General features: G+C 39.2%; 1 protein-coding gene across 1 annotated transcript in view; it reads right to left on the bottom strand.

Moving 5' to 3' along the window:
• Window positions 1-8,289: 8,289 nt before the first annotated feature.
• LOC143974554 (growth-regulated alpha protein-like) overlaps window positions 8,290-17,412 on the bottom strand; it is a 187,974-nt gene continuing 178,851 nt past the window's right edge. The window contains exon 4 of the mRNA XM_077476082.1: window positions 8,290-9,161. Within this exon, the coding sequence (XP_077332208.1) occupies window positions 9,110-9,161 (52 nt within the window). The 3' untranslated portion in view covers window positions 8,290-9,109. The remainder of the gene's footprint in view (window positions 9,162-17,412) is intronic.

The following is a 17,412-nucleotide window of genomic DNA, read 5'->3' as shown; positions in this document are numbered from 1 at the left end:
TTTTTTTTTTTTTGGGGGGGGGGGGGGGGGGGGTCTTTGGATTTAGGCCAAAGGAGTGTTTGACTTAATAGATTTGTAACCAAAGATGTCACTTCTATCTACAGTCCTTGCCATTGCTTTTTTTTTTTTTTTTTTTTGCTCCCTCTACGTATCATAGCTTGAATAACCTTCAGCATTCTCTTCAGAGCCAGGCGGCAGCAGTTTGAGGCGTTGAATGTCAGACCACCAAATTGTGAGCATTGTCGTGTTACCAAACAAATGGTGAGCACAGTCATGACAACACACGGGTAATACAGGCACACTTGTACATACAGATCTTCTTTCCCATGTTTACTATTCCCGCCTAAGACATAAGCACTGGTAGTTTACATTTTTATATGCTGGGATGTTCCTTTATCCAAATAGGCAGTTCATCAATGTTCTCCATTTAAAAAGATTCTTGGCACATTGAAAACTATACCGAATTTTTTTTTTGTTTGTTTAAAACGTACCTTCCCTTTTTTGTTTCAGCAGTCTATCTTCAATTTATGTTTTGGAGTGAGGTCTTAAAAAAAAAAATGTATAGACACCTGGCCATGAAGGGGTTAAACATTCATGCAAGTTGTCTTGGATGAATAGCATTGCATTAGTTGAAAGGCCTCTAGCTGCAAACAATTTTTTTTTTTTTTTTTTTTTGTCCTGCTTTTTGCTGCTATGTTTTTAAAACGGATTTTAATCAAAATTTTCAATGCACTTTATTCTGTGTACTATAACATAATCGCTTCCCAGAAGACATCTGCGTTTTTTGAATGTTTTAATAAAGAGGTCCATTTGAATTGGCTCTAGCAGAAGAGTGCACACCAAATTCACTCGTTTGGCCATAAATGGTAGCTTCCACCTGCTTGTGGACCATCCTACATACAGCTTATATAGAACAGTTTAGCATTGTCTTACAAACGACACGTCTTGACCACCACCTCTCCGAAGTGCCTCAGAATATTTTTGCAGATCTTTTCGTGTGCATTTTTTTTTTCCCCCCCCATGCACTCTGTTTCCCACTCTATTTAAAATCTAAGATTTGAAATGCTGCTTTGGCATGCTTTAGCAAACCTTTGTGGAATAAATATAAACATTTTGTAGACCAGCAACCAGAAGCTGTAGTTTGAGAGCCTGCCTTCCGTCTGTGCACCTGTGAATCTCCCAGTCCTTGCATTGGCTTGTGTAGTGAATTTAGTCTGTGCTTGTTGGGACAGATTTATGGTCAGTATTTAGTCCACTGTGATATTGATGCATATCACTGGTACCTTGGATTTCAACTTGCGTGCACTGTATTACAGTAAGTAGGTTTACTCTCATAGGTGCCTTTGTTTCCTGTAGTGTTGGTAATGTCATCTGTCAACGGTCAGTTTTTATCCATCTTGTCCAAAACCACTTGACAAGAGCCTTTTCCTCAAGTGCTCAAATGAAGACTAAAGATTATACTCATGAAAAATGTACCTATTCCTATTGTCTAGCAGCTCCAAGGCATAGGCAGGTTTTTACCATTGGAACAGTTGCTCATTATGGCGAAAGAAGTCGTTGACACTGACACACAGCTTCATGCATCCCAAGCACATTTTAAAGCATTTAAGGTGCATTCAATAAATTTTAGCTAGTAAGATAAATGCTGTTGTAAACAACAAGTTGACGTTTGTCTTGAGCTTCATTTATAAAGTTGCATGAAGGATGCTTTTCTCAGTCTCTGTTCCATAGCAGCCATTTTGGTTCTAACCCTCTCACTTGGTGTGAAGAGAATTTGGTTTTGCTGTGGTGACACTGAAAAGAGCAAGAACAGTCTCATGCACTTTAGACCTTGGGCTGGATACCTAATATACCAATAGAAGTCGTATCCTAAAGAGAATGTCTCCGAATGATTAAGAGTACAAACCCAAAGGCTCAGTGTAACATCTTAGAGGTTGTAAGGAAAGGAAACTGTAAGACTGTCTGCATTCACTATTTCTCAGGTACTGTATATACTATTTTTGAAGTGTATATAGAAAATTTACCAGACAAGAGATTACAGTCTTGGTAGTCTGCTCCATTGTGGTGTTTTTTTTTTTTTTTTTGGTTTTGGAGAAAAAAATTGTGTATTATAGCACAGAATCTGTGAACATCCTGAGGTCTGGCACGACGTATTAACATTCACATCTGGAGAAGAGGACCCTCCTTTTAAAAAAAATAAATAAAAGAAAAAACCTACCCATATTAAAAAGGTGTTGCATGTGCATTGGTAAATTCACTTAAATGGGCAACATCAAACTAAATGTTACACAGCTTTGATATTGTCTTATAGCAAAAAAGAATTCACTCTTCAAACACGCCACCATTTGTGGATTTCAATTTGGACTAGGTAACAGACTGTACTTGTATTTCATGGATAGGAAGACATCAAAGTCCTTATGATGCCACATGACCAATTTGTGGTTTTCTATTATGAGACAATGTTGTGACCTGTGGTTTTCTATTATGAGACCACGTCATTAGTGTAACCACAGTGTATTTAGTAGGCTGTGCCATTATTATTGCAGTGGTACATTGATAGCGGAGTAAAAATTATCAGTTTTTTTGTACATTGGCAATCTTTTTTTTTTTTTTTTTTTTTTTTTTTTTCATATGTGAGGATTTTAAAGTTTATACATTTAGAGGTAATAAAACATTGTGAGCTATTTTATAAAGACGTTCTGTGATTTTTAATTGATCAAAGCTGCTTTGTTACACAAATAAAATTTAGATTTCTTCTGTTTTTAACCCCTTCACCACCAGAGGTCGAAACAGTTTGCAGACCCCTCTAAAAATCAAAGGGATTTACTTTTGTTTGCCAAGTGTTTATATATATATATATATATATATATATATATATATATATATATATATATATATATATTTTTTTTTTTTTTTCATTCCTTTCATTGATTTTTCATCCATTCAGTCCGTATATATTATATATTATTTTTTCTGAAAGCAGATTTAATGTATTTTTAATGCTAAAATAAAATTGGTGGGACCTGGTAGGAGAAACTGGATCTGGATTCAGAATATCCTATAGTGTGTTTTTTGTCTTTTGATATCCATTTTTTGGTCCCTCTCAGTGGTTGCCCTGTACATCAGACCAATCATGTCTGATCTCGATGATTGTAAAGACATTCATTAATAAAACTTTTTTTAATGACTTTAACTGAAGTAAATAAATGGAAAATTACATATGCAAAATGTGTTTAAAGTCTTCTAACACTTAATACACACTTTGAAGGAGTGAATTTGCTCAAGGAATAACGTTTGCACTGGCACAGTGTTTAATATAATGCAGGATTTTGTACCAAATATCCTTTTAAAAGGGTCAGTCCACATAAAACTGATATCAGTTTTGGTAGGTACTAGATGGTAATGTTACCTTGTAGTTCCTGACATGAGTTTGAGATCTCTGTTCTTTATTTCCTGGGTGCACAGCTGTATTGGCCTTGATTGGGGGGATCCCTACTGGTTTTTTCATTTTATATTCTGCACAATGTGAGGGAAGGTGCTGGAACACAGACGGGTGGGTGGTAACTATCTAAAACTCCCAGTTGGCTAGGAACAGAGTTTGGAAATGGGGCAGGGGGGGTCTTGCTGTTATATCCAAGACCTACTCCTCCAATCACGTTGCACCTTTTGAAGGGACGGACCCTTTTGATATGTGTGGTTTTTTTTTTTTTTTTTTTTCAATTCCTGGTTCCCTTGGCCAGTGCAAAAGTGTAGTCCTCAGGTAAATTTTTCTGTATTTCTGGATATATATTTCACATAACATTTTGAGTCTTTGCTTGTATATTAAAGTAAAACCCCAGCTTTATTTAGTGGGAATAAGCAGCATTTTCATTTCAGCATATTGCTAGAGGTGTCCAATGCATCAGGCTGTCTGTAGCTCACTCTATTGAGGCATTGTATACCCATTACAGAATTAGGGGTGTAAGAATCATGTAAAAAAGTCTGCCACTGATGCATTTTTTTTTTCCTGCGGATTGTAATAATCAATAACTTTTTGCAATCTTGCCCTATTGGTGTGTTTTTTTTTTTTTTTTTTTTTTTTGGGGGGGGGGTGGGGGTTTCGAAAGAACTGCCGTTTTCGTTTAGGTATTGAAATGTCTATCTGGAAATGCACACATACTTTGTTGGTCAGTGGACCTAACACAGGCCAAGTTCCCTAACGATCATTTTGATCAGTAAAAACAATTTTAGATTTTGAGCAGTCTGAATAGAAAATGTTGTAGCTCCCTGTCCCTATTTGTCAGTCCACCTTCATCTAACAGTCTCTGGACTGGATGCAGTAAATGTCATAGGTCACACATTTTGACCTGAATGAGTAATATGCGCAGTTTACTTATGTTTTTTTCCCCATGTACCTCCAGGCCTGGAATGGGCACCACAATGCAGAAAACCTTTTATTTATTTCTTTCCCCCATGTTTCCATTAACCATGAAATTTGATCTCCCTTCCCATAAAGAGTTTTAAGCTGCTTCTATTATGGGAGCACATTCTTTGCAATAGTAGTGGTCGTTTGCTCTTAAAATGCACCTCATTAGGCAAATTGTCCCTTAATTTGATGAATTTTATAAAGATTTATATTCCAAACATATATTTCCATGGAGGCTGTTGGATATTATTCCTGTTTTTACCATGTTGGTCCTGTCTGTGCCACCACTGGAATCTTTCTGTCCTGTAAAAAAAAATGGTGTGTATTGCCTGACAAATATCAGATTTATTTTTATTTTTTTTCTTTGTTCCTTTTTATTTTAGCTTCATGTGCTAAGCCAGTCTCTAAACAAATTGTTACAGCTGCCTACCTATATATTGCCCTTAGACAGGTTGGAAAAGTTGTAGCTAGAGGTTAAGTGTTGGATTTCCTGCAGCTCCCTCAGGGCCTGTACGATTACTGGAATTTGGTTTTGAATAATATCCTATGTTTATCCAGATCTCACAATTATCTGGTTGTCATGTGGTTTTGTTCTTCTTTTTTTTTTTTTTTTTTTTTTTTTTTTTTAAACCAGCAGCACTGCCTATGAAAGCAGAAAAAAAGTTAAAAAAATAAAAAAATCTTAACCCTATTTCAGGGTGATGATTTTTTAAGTGATTTTATGTAATAAAATGTATGAGATAGCTATTTTCTATTTTCTGTGTATTAACATGGTGAAAAGATTGTCGATTCTGTTATACAGTATCCTCAGAACTGGCACAACATAGTCACATCTTTTTGATATACTTTCATCTGAGAGTTATATATAAATATATATTTTTGTTTTACACCCAAGGCTCAAATATTTTTCAATAAAAATGAAACCGTGGAAAAAAAAAAAACTTTTTGCGGGCATGTTTTAACATTTGAGCCAGCTCAACCTCCACCACCCATGTGCTTGTATGTGTAGAATGTAGTGGCATTGTACAATACTGTTCTAAAAGCTACACTTTCTTTTATATTGCTGTAGTGGAATCTATTTGTTTGACATCACCAAGAATTTCAAAGTGATTTTTGTAATGAACCATAAACATTCATTGGTGTTTTTGCTTCAAGTGAAGCTGTGCATTGGAAACCATTTACCTTTTTGGCTTTCAGTACTTATCAGATAAGATTTGGCTCCTCTGACTCTTAAACATTTACTCAGCATGGTATATGTTACTTGGTATCTCCCTGAATGTTTCTCACTTTTCTAACCTATACTTGCCATTTGCTTTAAAATGTGACGCTCTCCTTTAGCAAGTCATTTTAAGGTCCTTTTTGCTTTGCTAATTTAGTTTACTAAAGAACCAAGCACATGGAGGCTGTGGCTGCCCTTTAGTAATGCAGGACATCTGAGATTTCTGTACAGCAAAGCGGAAGCTTGTAGTTTACAACTTATTCATCACATGACCACAGAAATCTGGTTCTCGCACACAGCAGCAATTAAGTTTAAGATCCAACGGCAAGTAGTTTTGAATCGTACATATCATTACTGTAACACTTTAACATCGAATCACGCCCAAAAGTGTGTTTTATAATTAAGACTGCAATAAACCTTTTTGTTCCCTCTGGCCATCGGTAATCCTGTGTTTTTCGTAAAACATCACATAAATTTTTACTTTACCAAAGGAATTTGGATATTTCACAAAATGAAATGTATTTTTTTCCGAAAATCTGAAAAGTGTTTACACAGCCTTTTGGTTTTTACAGTGCATTGTTTAGCTTTTGACTTGTATTGCTCTGTAAAATTATCCATTGATACCTTCCATTTTATTTAATTTTTCTTCCCACTGTTTAACACTAAGCATTCCGTAATGTGTAAAATACACTTCTCTCACTCTGAGTAAAAGCGCTTGATATTTAGGAATCTCTTTAAGGAGTTCCTTTATAAAATCTGGGTGCTTTCAAAGAAACTTGCCAGGAAAGAAGAAATCTATACGCTGCCACTGCTGATTTGCCTTTAAAGGCACAAGCCTCCAAGCAGGGCTGCCATTGTTGGTGCACTTTCTAGAGTGCCTGATCTGGAATGAATTTGTAATGACTAAGGTTGGTACACAACCTGTATTGTTCCAGCTCGGTGACTTGAAAGATGGTGCCACAAAGAAGATCACAACCCTTGATCAGCAAAAACTATTTTAGATTTTGTAAAGGAATTAAAATTAAAGTGGGAATATTCAAGGATAAAGTATTTTGCGGGTTTTATAGAACATGTTAAAATAGTCAGTTTAGTGTGTTTGGGTTAGGTGTGTACCAAAGGTTCAAATATGCTCACAGAAATTTGAAATAAACAAATGTGATCACACTGACGTTTACATACATTCATATTGTTGTAAAAAGTCTAAATTGTCATGTTTTAGCATAAGCAGACAGTGCTCCAAATCCCAAATATCTTTCCTCTGGAATTGTTCCCTTAGCTGGCTGGGAAGTAAGTGGTTAATATATGAAGAGTAATTAGAAAGTTTAAAAAGTAAAGTAAAAAGGTTAACATCTGTTATGTGTTTTCTTCAAAACAGTATAGTTGTAATTCATCATGCTGTAAACCAGCTGAGCAGCCAGTTGATTATTCAATCTTCACCTTAAATGAAATGACCCTTAAACCTTTGTTTTTCTGTGAGACACCCAATGATTTTTCTTCTGTAAAACTTGTGTGGAAGGTGTTTTTGTTTTTTTTAGCTTTTTATATACCAGACTGTAAAGCCAACCTAGCTTGTCATTTTATCCCCTTAATTGACACCTCACTACTTTGTGCACTTTTGTATATTTCTGCATCTGCAGCATTTTACTGTTATAGTATCTGATGTGCTAAGCTCAGGACCATGTCATAGGTTTAACATCCTGTTTCTCTAAAAATCACCAAATCATGTGTTTGCACTGAAATTTGTTACACCCCATAACTTATCCTGTATAGTTAATTGATATGATTTTTAAAAGTCAAAATTCATTGTTTGTATAGCTGGATATTGTATTTTAGACAATTGCATTACGTAGTTGTCCATTTTCTACACAAAGGGATTGGCATCCACAATTTTAAAGGGGGTTAAATGGAATGTATTCTCAACCTTTATGTATGAACATTGCACTAGGTTTCATTTTTGTTTTGATTATTGCCTGCAATGTAATCGTGGATGACATGACACTGGTGCAATAACTGTTCTATTTTTAAAGGGGATGGTCTTTGAACATGTGTGTGTTTTTTGCCTCCCCTCTAAGCATGTTTCCCTGTTTTTACATTGAAGACAGGCTTTATACAACTAAGTTTGAACAAAACAGTGCCTGAGCTTACCACTCATTTAAAAAAAAAAAATGTACAGCTATGTTCTGAGTCAGTGGAACAGAAAAAAATATTGCTAAGTGTGGCTTTTATTTTTGTTACACAGTATGAATATGCAAAACTACTTTTCTTTCAACTGATTTACAGCAGTGGGTCTTTGTTACAATACTTTCAGGAATGTATCTGTAATGGGTTAGCTATCACCAGCCATTTTAAAACTTTTTTGTATTTACTGCAGTTTAACAAGAGTCTGGATCACACAGCTGAGGTATTTTTGGGCAATATGTAATGTATAAAATCTGCTGTGTGCTCTGGAAACTCATAGTATTACAAATGTGAACAATACAGAATCCAGCCTAAATGTTGCACTGTTAGTCCTGCTTTCTAGACTTGTGGCAGCTGAAGAGAAGAGAGGTACACGAAGAACCTCAAACTACTATTTCTGATAACAAATTACTTTATCCATTTTGGAGTTCGGGTACTGCTCACACGTGATGTATAGGGCTAAATAATTGCTTGTTTCCTTGTGTACTTATTTTTTTTCTTTTTTTTTTTTTTTACCCCATCTATGTAGGCAATAAAAGGCCATTTTGCAACTGCATATTTCTTTGTCGTTCTTTTGTCCGGAGTTTGTGAGTAGGTCATTGATCCCTCCTTATGAGGTTTAATGGTCATTCATGAGCTGCCAATACATCTCTTGTCATTCCAAGCTGTATTTTCTGCTTTAATGCACTACTAGACCAAGGGTCTCCAAACTTTTCTGTATGAGGGCCACATTTTATGTATATTACAATTTTTGACAGGCTAAAAAAAATCACTTAATAAAAATCACATTTTAAATTAGTTTACTTTGTTTTTTTTTAATCGCCATTTATGATTTAGAACAATAGAAAAAACTGTAAAGCAAAGACTATTCCAAATAGACTTGAGCCAATCAAAACACCCTTACATCAAAGTCCCCCTTCCGTAAGACTTCCCAAAGTCGTCATGGCTGTTTTTTGACCTGCTAGCTAGAGTTTGGAGTGCCATGCACTAGACAAATCTCTTAAATATCTGATGGATGTCCCAATAATAGTGCCCTTACATAGACTTAATTTTGGGGACTGCATTTATTATACAGTTGCTCTGGAACCAGAAACCTTTTCAGTCAACACGTTTATGAATGTGCAAGATATGATCTTTAAAAGCTGCAAGTCAATAGATCAGCCTGAAAGATAAAGTATAAATAAGTATAGACTTGGCTACAGCTCATGTCTAAAATGCAAACATTTTTAATTGTAGAAATATCTCCTGATTTAAGTATTAAGTCATTTTATATAATGACAAGATGAGCATGCAGGGATTGTAGCAGGCTAGACTTGCTTGAAGACTTGTATTTTTCTTGATTGTTTTCCTTTGACATTTCTAGAAGGGGAAAGAAAATTTTACATAGTTTTTTTAATAAATGCAGCTGCTTTATAGCCACTAAACCTTAGATCAGTTTACAAAAATGGCAAAACATTTATTTCAAGTGGAATAGAAAATTGAGTGCTGTTTGTGATACATTTTTTTTTTTTTATTTGCACCAACATACCCCAAAAGCTTGTCCTGAAAATTGTATGTTGGCGCAAATAAAAAAAAAGTATCACTAACAGCACTCCAATTTTCTGTCACAATTGCACCAATACGGCTACAATCACATCAAGTATTTAAAGTGAAACTAATTCTTAAACCAGTGATGGTCACCTTTTTGAGGTGTGAGGCTTCAGTGGATCCTTACATCAAGGGATTGCACATATTGAATAGTATATTCTACAAAAGATTGCTAGACTATAGACCTTGTTTCAAACTGGTGCTACCGGCATAGTTGAAGATGATGCTGCAGGCGAAAGACTGGGAACATGTTGCATCAATAATGTGCAAAAATCCTACCAAGCAGTGTAGAATTAGCGGCGCTAAATACTCAGTGAATATGCTAATACACACTCGCAACTCGCATGTATCCAATAAAGTATACACATAACATAAATAACATTAATTGTTACCACTTTAAACTAGAATAGCAACACCCTGTGAAGTGAATAGTTGCAACAAATTATATGAATGAATAAATAAAAAGTCCAGTTTCTTTAACACAAAGTCCAACGTTCATTAGATAGTGACCAGTGAATCGATTATAATTCATAAAGACTTCCAGGAACACTCCTCCACCACACCGCTGTGACTTCAGTCCCCTTATGTGCACACACCAGCTAATTATGCCTCCACACTGCTGTGTTTGGCTATAGACGCTTAAACCCTCTTTCCAAAACGACTTTCAGGACAGCTACCCGAGAGATCATGGCTCCACCTCCCAAAAGGAAACACCACCTCCATCAGACCTTTTTAAGGAAAGCCTCCACGTAGCCTCCTCAGTTTTGTGTTTCTTCCAACTACGCAGCATAATTTCCTGGCGCTGGAACACAGGGGGAGAGAGATGAGGGTCAACTGGTGCCTTATTTCCAGGTCAGTGCAGCGGCAATTTTGAGGGGTCAGTGTTTGCTGTATGGTGTGGGGTGTTGGCTTGCTGGGCACTGGGAATGGTGTGGTCTTCACTTGTTGCACCTGGGTGTCATCTGCATTAGTTTTTGGCGGAGTTTAAATGGCGTGGTTTGTTTTTCCTTGTCTTTTCTGTTTAGGCAAAAAGTGCTGCCCAACCAGTTAAGAGGAGATTCCCTGTATGCAAGGAAAAACTAAGTGAAACCTGGATCAAAATACTCTGTGCGTCTTGCATCTCAAACCTGGTTAGGGCAGAATCCCCATCCATTTGTCGTGATTTAGGAGCAATCCTTAAGGATGAGCTCAAGGCTACCTTTCGGGTGTTCAGGTCTAATTTGGCGGAAGATCCTGGAACGTCAGAGCTTAGAACCCCACACTCATCCCCCAGGGGTGTTCTCAATTGACGACAGGAGGGGGGATGTCACAGGATGCCTCACAGGATTCTATCTCTTTGGCCTTGGATGAATCTGAGGAAGAGGAGGATTCGGAGGCAGCCTCTAAGTATAAATTATCCTTTAGAAGTGGGAGGTCTCCTCAAGGTGATCTATGCGAACCTTAGGAATTGCGGATCGCACGTATACTGGCTTAGGGGATTCCAGGAGTCACACCTTCCCAGTTGATTCCCTGGTTTCTGACATGATTAAGAGGGAATGGTTAGAGCCTGAGAAGAAACCATTTTCTTTATCGTACATCATAGGACACAGTCTCAAGTAATTACCTGGTGGGTTATAGGCCTACCTTCAGGTGTTGACACTGGTATAACCAATACAGGAAGTTGACTCCCCTATATAACCCCCTACTCCTTTCAGGAGTACTCCAGTTTTTTTCGCCAGTGTCTAAGGTGTTGGTCACGAGTGAAGATGTGCTCTGCGGAGCTCCAGGAGGGATCCATGCTTTATATCCATGATATAAAGAAACCTCCACAATCTGATCCATCCTCGCCACTGAGGCCATAGGATGGTACCTGGACCTCGATGCAAGAACGAGGTTTTGCCTGTAATGCTTCTCTTTGAGAGCTGGACCCTAGGAACCAGGACTCTTTATGATCTTGCTACATTTCTTAGTTGTCCTGAGGGGTGCTATACAAGGCACAAAGGAGCGGAACCCCTTTTAAAAGGGCCAGAGTCTTTGAGCGTGTTTAAACACAGCCCGCTGTGATGGGTGAAAGTTGGATCTGTCTGTCAAATAGGCAGTATCCTGCAGCGAGGACAAGGTAAGGGAAGAAACTTTGCTTTTACCTTCAATATACCTTATATGCCTTTTATAAATGTCTCCTCTATAAGGAGTAACTTACACTACCTATGATGCGTCTTAGTACAGCTCTGTCTCAGAACATGTGTGGTCCCAGCGGCAGAGGAGGTTCTTACTTGGATCTTGCGTGATTTGGTAAAAAAAAAATACAGCAGTTGCTAATGCAGAGATGTGTATAAACTTCTATATGGGTGGTGGCTGATTGGTTGACACAGCTGCTTTAGCTGCATGGTTTAATTGCAACCCAGCACTTCCACCTAGTAACATTGGGAAACGCCCTATGCTTCTGTGGTTTTAAAAACTATAAATCTGACAGAACTCCCCTTCCCCTCACCCTTGTAGAGGTGTATAGTATGTTCACATTACTTTGTGTTGGCCATTCGGGTCCCTAGCAGGGCCTGAACGCAGAGGGGCATGTCCACAAGGTCACGTGGCACTGTATGGATGTAACGTCCACACACACAGCACTCGCCGCATAGCTGAGGGGAAGCACTGAGGATACCAATCGGGTTCCACCTGAGGCTTTATATCAGACACACTCATTTCAGAAAGACTCTAACTGAAGAGAGGCAGTCTCACACTAAGACACGAGTGCTGGGCACGTAAGGGTGTAAACAGGCATTTCCAGACAGGAAAAACGATTGTTAGTAGCAAAAGAACTGTTATTTTGTGTGTACCTCTGCTTGTGCTTTGCATTATGTCTTCCAGACCTACCGTAAAGGTACCTAAGGTGTCGCGCGCCCCCCAGGCACTGGGAATCCCAGTTATGCCTCCATACGGTCTTCCTCTTCGGAGAGAGCAGACATGGCAAGCCAGGGTGAGTCATTGGAAGCTAGCGGTGGTGCAACTGCTTCACACACTTCAGCCCCTGTAGAGGTGACTGAAGATGCATTTTCCTCTGCCTTGTAAGGCTTAGAAGGAAGATTAGCGGCTTTAATCGTGTCCTCCATCCAGTATATAGGCAGCGTCCTAGATCCCCTCCCCCCCACCTTAGACTCTTTACAGTCAGTGGAGGGTCCAAGAGAATTATGGGGCAGGATGGGGTATTGCCCTCAGATGATCGGGAGGCAAGACATGCAATTATTTCTCTGCGGAGGAAACAATACTTGAAGTTCCCAAGGATCCCTACTTCACAATCTGAAGTACAGAGGCTTGCAAAGATGGTTCGCTCTACTTGCATGCTACCCCTAACAGAGTTAGCTGAAGGGCCGGTCTCTTCCTTGGGTTCTTTGAAGCCTTTACAGCCTTTGCATGCGTTTCCCTTCCACGCATTAAGATTAAAAGCTTATTTATACCATATGGGATCATCCGGATAAGCATTTTTTCCCTTCCAAAGACTCTCAAAGCTCTATCCTATGGAAGAAAGATTCACTAAAAGATGGAAAGTTCCAGAAGTTGACGCTGCGATTTCCAATGTGAATTTTTTTTTTTTTTTTTTTTTACATAGTGGACAATGCGCTTATGCTTAAAGATCCAACAGATAAGTGGGAAGGTCTGTTAAAATCCTTTTTTTTTTTTTTTTTCTCTCTCTTAGCAGGTACTGTTGCTCAGCCTGCAATTACAGCTATAGACATCTGTTAGTCCTTTAAAGGACCAGTTCACAGATGCTCTCAGATGAGCTCCCTGCACAACAAGCACAGGAACTGGCCGAGCTACCCAAAGCATTATGCTTTGCCGTAGACGCTATGAAGGATTCTATTCACCAGGCATAACGCCTTGCGTTTGTACTTGTATATATGCGAAGGACCCTTTGGTTAAAGGGTTGGTCGGCTGAGACTCCTTGAAAGAACCTTCGTAGTTTCCCCTTTAAGGGAGAACGATTGACGATAGTTTGGATAATAACATTCAAACAATTTCCAGCAGAAATGGTACTCTTTTGTCAGTCAAAAGAAAATAAGCGTCTTTTATTTAACCACTTAACCGACCCATAGCCGAATGACGGCTACAGGGCGGTTGTTTAACTCTGGGAGGCCGTCATATGACGACCTCCCAGAATACTGCTCTCGCGCGCCGCCTGGGGCGCGCACTCGAGAGCATCCGTGACGGAGTGATCACTTGTAAACAAACCGGCGTCATGTTATGACGCCGTTCCTCCCTCCCCCTATCTGTACCGATCGGTACAGCGGAGGGGGAAGAGATCGGTGTCAGCAGTGCCCACATCGCTGCTCACCGAAATTTAACCCCTCAATTCCCTGCCATTACTCTGCAGTACCAAGAAATACTCTGCAGTACCAGCAAATACTCTGCAATACTCTGCAATACCCGCCAATACTCTGCAACACCTGCCAATACTCGGAGATACCCTGCAATACCCAGCCATAGACACCCCCCCCCCCCTCCGCCGCCCTCTGGTGCTTCTAGCGACTCGCCAATACGATCAAAGCCAGAATCTTTTTTTTTTTTTTTTTTTTTTTTTTTTTCAGGCTTGCCAGCCTAGAGGTGAGATGTGGGGTCTTATTGACCCCCATATCTCACTGTAAAGAGGACCTGTCATGCAATATTCCTATTACAAGGGATGTTTACATTCCTTGTAATAGGAATAAAAGTGATCAAAAAATTTATTTATGGGGGAAAAGTCAAACTAAAATAAAGTAAAATGAACAATTTTTTTTTTTTTTAAAGCGCTCCTGTCCCCATGTGCTCGCATGCAGAAGCGAACGCATATGTAAGTCCCGCCCACATATGAAAACGGTGTTCAAACCACACATGTGAGGCATCGCTGCGAACGTTAGAGCGAGAGCAATAATTCTAGCCCTAGACCTCCTCTGTAACTCAAAACATATAACCAGTAAAAAAAAAATGTAAAGCGTCACGTATGGGGATTTTTAAGTAGCGATGTTTGGCGCCTTTCCACGAGCGTGTGCAATTTTGAAGAGTGACATGTTGGGTATCTATTTTACTCAGCATAACTTCATCTTTCACATTATGCAAAAATTGGGCTAACTTTACTGTTTTTGTTTTGTTTTTTGTTTTGTTTTTGTTTTTTTTTTTTTTTTTTTTTTGTTTTTTTTTTTGTGCTTAAAAAAAAAAAAAAAAAAAAATACTTTTTTTTTTTCCAAAAAAAGCATTCGAAAAATTGCTGTGCAAATGGCGTCCAAGATAAAAAGTTGCAACGACCACCCTTGTATTCTCCATGGTGTTTGCTAGAAAATTACATAGAATCCCAAAACATTATATATGTTTTTTTAGCAAATTATGATTTTTACATGTAGGAGAGAAATATCCGAATTGTCCTGAGTGCTCCAGAACACCTGATGGCGCTCTGCATGTTGGGCCTCTGTATGTGGCCACACTGTGTAAAAGTCTCACACATGTGGTATCGCCGTACTCGGGAGTAATAGCAGAATGTGTTTTGGGGTGTAATTTGTGGTATGCATATGCTGTGTATGAGAAATAAACTGATAATATGACAATTTTGTGAAAAAAAAGTAAAAAAAATCTTGATTTTGCAAAGAATTGTGGGGAAAAAAAGACAACTTCAAAAAACTCATCATGCCTCTTACTAAATACATTGGAATGTCTTCTTTCCAAAAAGGGTCATTTGGGGGGTGTTTGTACTTTTCTGGCATGTTAGGGTCTCAAGAATTGAAATAGGCCATCAGTACTTCAGGTATGATCAGTTTTCAGATATTGGCACCATAGCTTGTGGACTCTATAACTTTCACAAAGACCAAATAATATCCACCAATTTGTACTTATTTTTACCAAAGATATGTAGTAGTACAAATTTTGGCCAAAATTTATGAAGAAAAAAAATTAATAATCTAAATTTTATAACAGAAACAAATATTTTTTTTTTTTTTTTTTTTTTTTTTTTTTACAGAATTTTCGGTATTTTCTCTTTTATAGCACAAAAAATAAAAAACCGAGCAGTGATTAAATACCACCAAAAGAAAGCTCTGTGTGAAAAAAAGGACAAAAATTTCATATAGGTCCAGTGTTGCATGACTGAGTAATTGTCATTCAAAATGTGAGAGCACCGAAAGCTGAAACTTGGTCTGGTTATTAAGGGTGTTTAAGTGCCCAGTGGTCAAGTGGTTAAACTGTTCGGCCTCTGCCATCAGACCAGGCATAAAGGAAGACCTGGGGCTAAAAGTCTGCAAAGCAGAATACAAGACCTCCTTATAAGGAGGCATCTCCCCTCACCAAGGTAGTGGGGGGGGGGGGAGAGAAGACTTCTGATGTACCCAGAAGTCTGGCAAAGGGAGATTCAGGACAAATGGACTCTCTCCACAGTCTCTTTAGGATACAAGCTAGAGCTTTGAGAGTTTCCACCATCTCGTTTTCTGAGATCAAACGTTCCCAAGGATCCAGGGAAAAGGCAATCCCTGTTGCAAGCATTAAACCGATTATTGGCTCAAGGGGTGATCAGACAGATTCCCAAAAAAGAGCAAGGTTTGAGGTTTTACTCAAACCTAATTACGGTGCCAAAGCCAAATGGGGATATCAGACCAAGTCTAGATCTACGTAATCTAAATCGGTTCCTGAAAATCCGCTCCATTTGCATTGAGTCAATCAAGACAGTCGTTTCCATCCTGCAAGGAGAAAAACTTCTGGCGTCCATCGACATCAGAGATGCATAGCTGCTTGTCCATATATTTCCTCCTCACCAGAGGTTTCTGCGGTTCAAAGTAGAACAGAAGCATTTTGTTAATAGCCTTGCCCTTCGGGCTTGCTACAGCACCTTGGGTATTCACTAGGGTATTAGTCCCACCTCTAGTCAGGTTAAGGGCACAGGACATAACTGTCTTGGCTTACTTAGACGATCTATTGTTAATAGACCAGTCAGTGGCTTGCTTGAAGCAAGGTGTAGCCATCACAAGCAGTTACCTGGAAGGTTTGGGTTGGATTCTCAACCTAAAGAAATCCTCCTTAAAGCCACAAAGAAGGCTGGAGTATCTGGGCCTGATCATAGACACAGCCCAGAAAAGGGGTATTCTTGCCTCCCACAAGGATCAGCTCCATACAGGAGCTGGTGAGGATGATCAGGTTGAAGAGAAATCCTTAAATTCGCCTTTGCATGAGGTTGTTAGGGAAGATGGATGCTTCATTCGAAACAGTTCCCTATGCTCAATTCCATTTGGAACTGAAAGCAGTATTCTGTCTGCTTGGAACAAAACGATTCAAGCTTTGGACTTGCCAATGTGGCTGTCCCCATGAGTGTCCCAAAGCCTCAGTTGGTGGTTACTATCTTGGAACCTGCTGAAGGGAAAGTCCTCCAGATCAATTATCTGGAAGGTAGTAACGACATATGCCAGCCTTTCAGGCTGGGGAGTAGGAGCCTTGCCCATCGACATCCTAGAGCTTCTGGCAGTGTATCTGGCTCTAGAAACCTGGACCTCCAGGTTAAAGAATTGTCCTGCCAGGATCCAGTCCGACAATGCCATGGCTGTGGCATATATCAATCACAAGGGGTCATCAAGAGTCTCTCAGCTGGGAGAGAGGTGAACCAGATTCTAACTTGGACAGAAGAGAATGTCCCATGCCTATCGGCAGTTTTCATTCCGGGAGTAGAGAATTGGCAGGTGGATTATGTAAGTCGCCGGCAGTTATTCCCAGGAGAATGGTCTCTTCACCCCAAGGTGTTTCAGGCTGTTTGCCAAAGATGGGAGACTCCGGACGTAGATCTTCTAGCGTCCAGATTCAACACTAAGCTAGTCAACTTTGCATCCACGTGAGGGGACCCACTCGCATACGGAACAGATGCGTTGGCGACCCTGTGGGATCAGTTTTTACTGATCTATGCACTTTTCCCTGATTTAGTTGCTACCTCAAGTTCTTTGCAGGATCAAGCTGGAAAGAAAATCGGTAATAGTGGTAGCACCAGCATGGCCCAGAAGGTCATGGTATACAGAGATCGTAAGGATGGCAGTGGAAGGTCCAGGGC

This window comes from Lithobates pipiens, unplaced genomic scaffold (assembly GCF_037356315.1).
Source record: "Lithobates pipiens isolate NorthernLeopardFrog02 unplaced genomic scaffold, aLitPip1_a1.2 Scaffold_13, whole genome shotgun sequence".
Taxonomy (NCBI): domain Eukaryota; kingdom Metazoa; phylum Chordata; class Amphibia; order Anura; family Ranidae; genus Lithobates; species Lithobates pipiens.
This window is presented reverse-complemented; position numbering and strand designations above follow the sequence as displayed.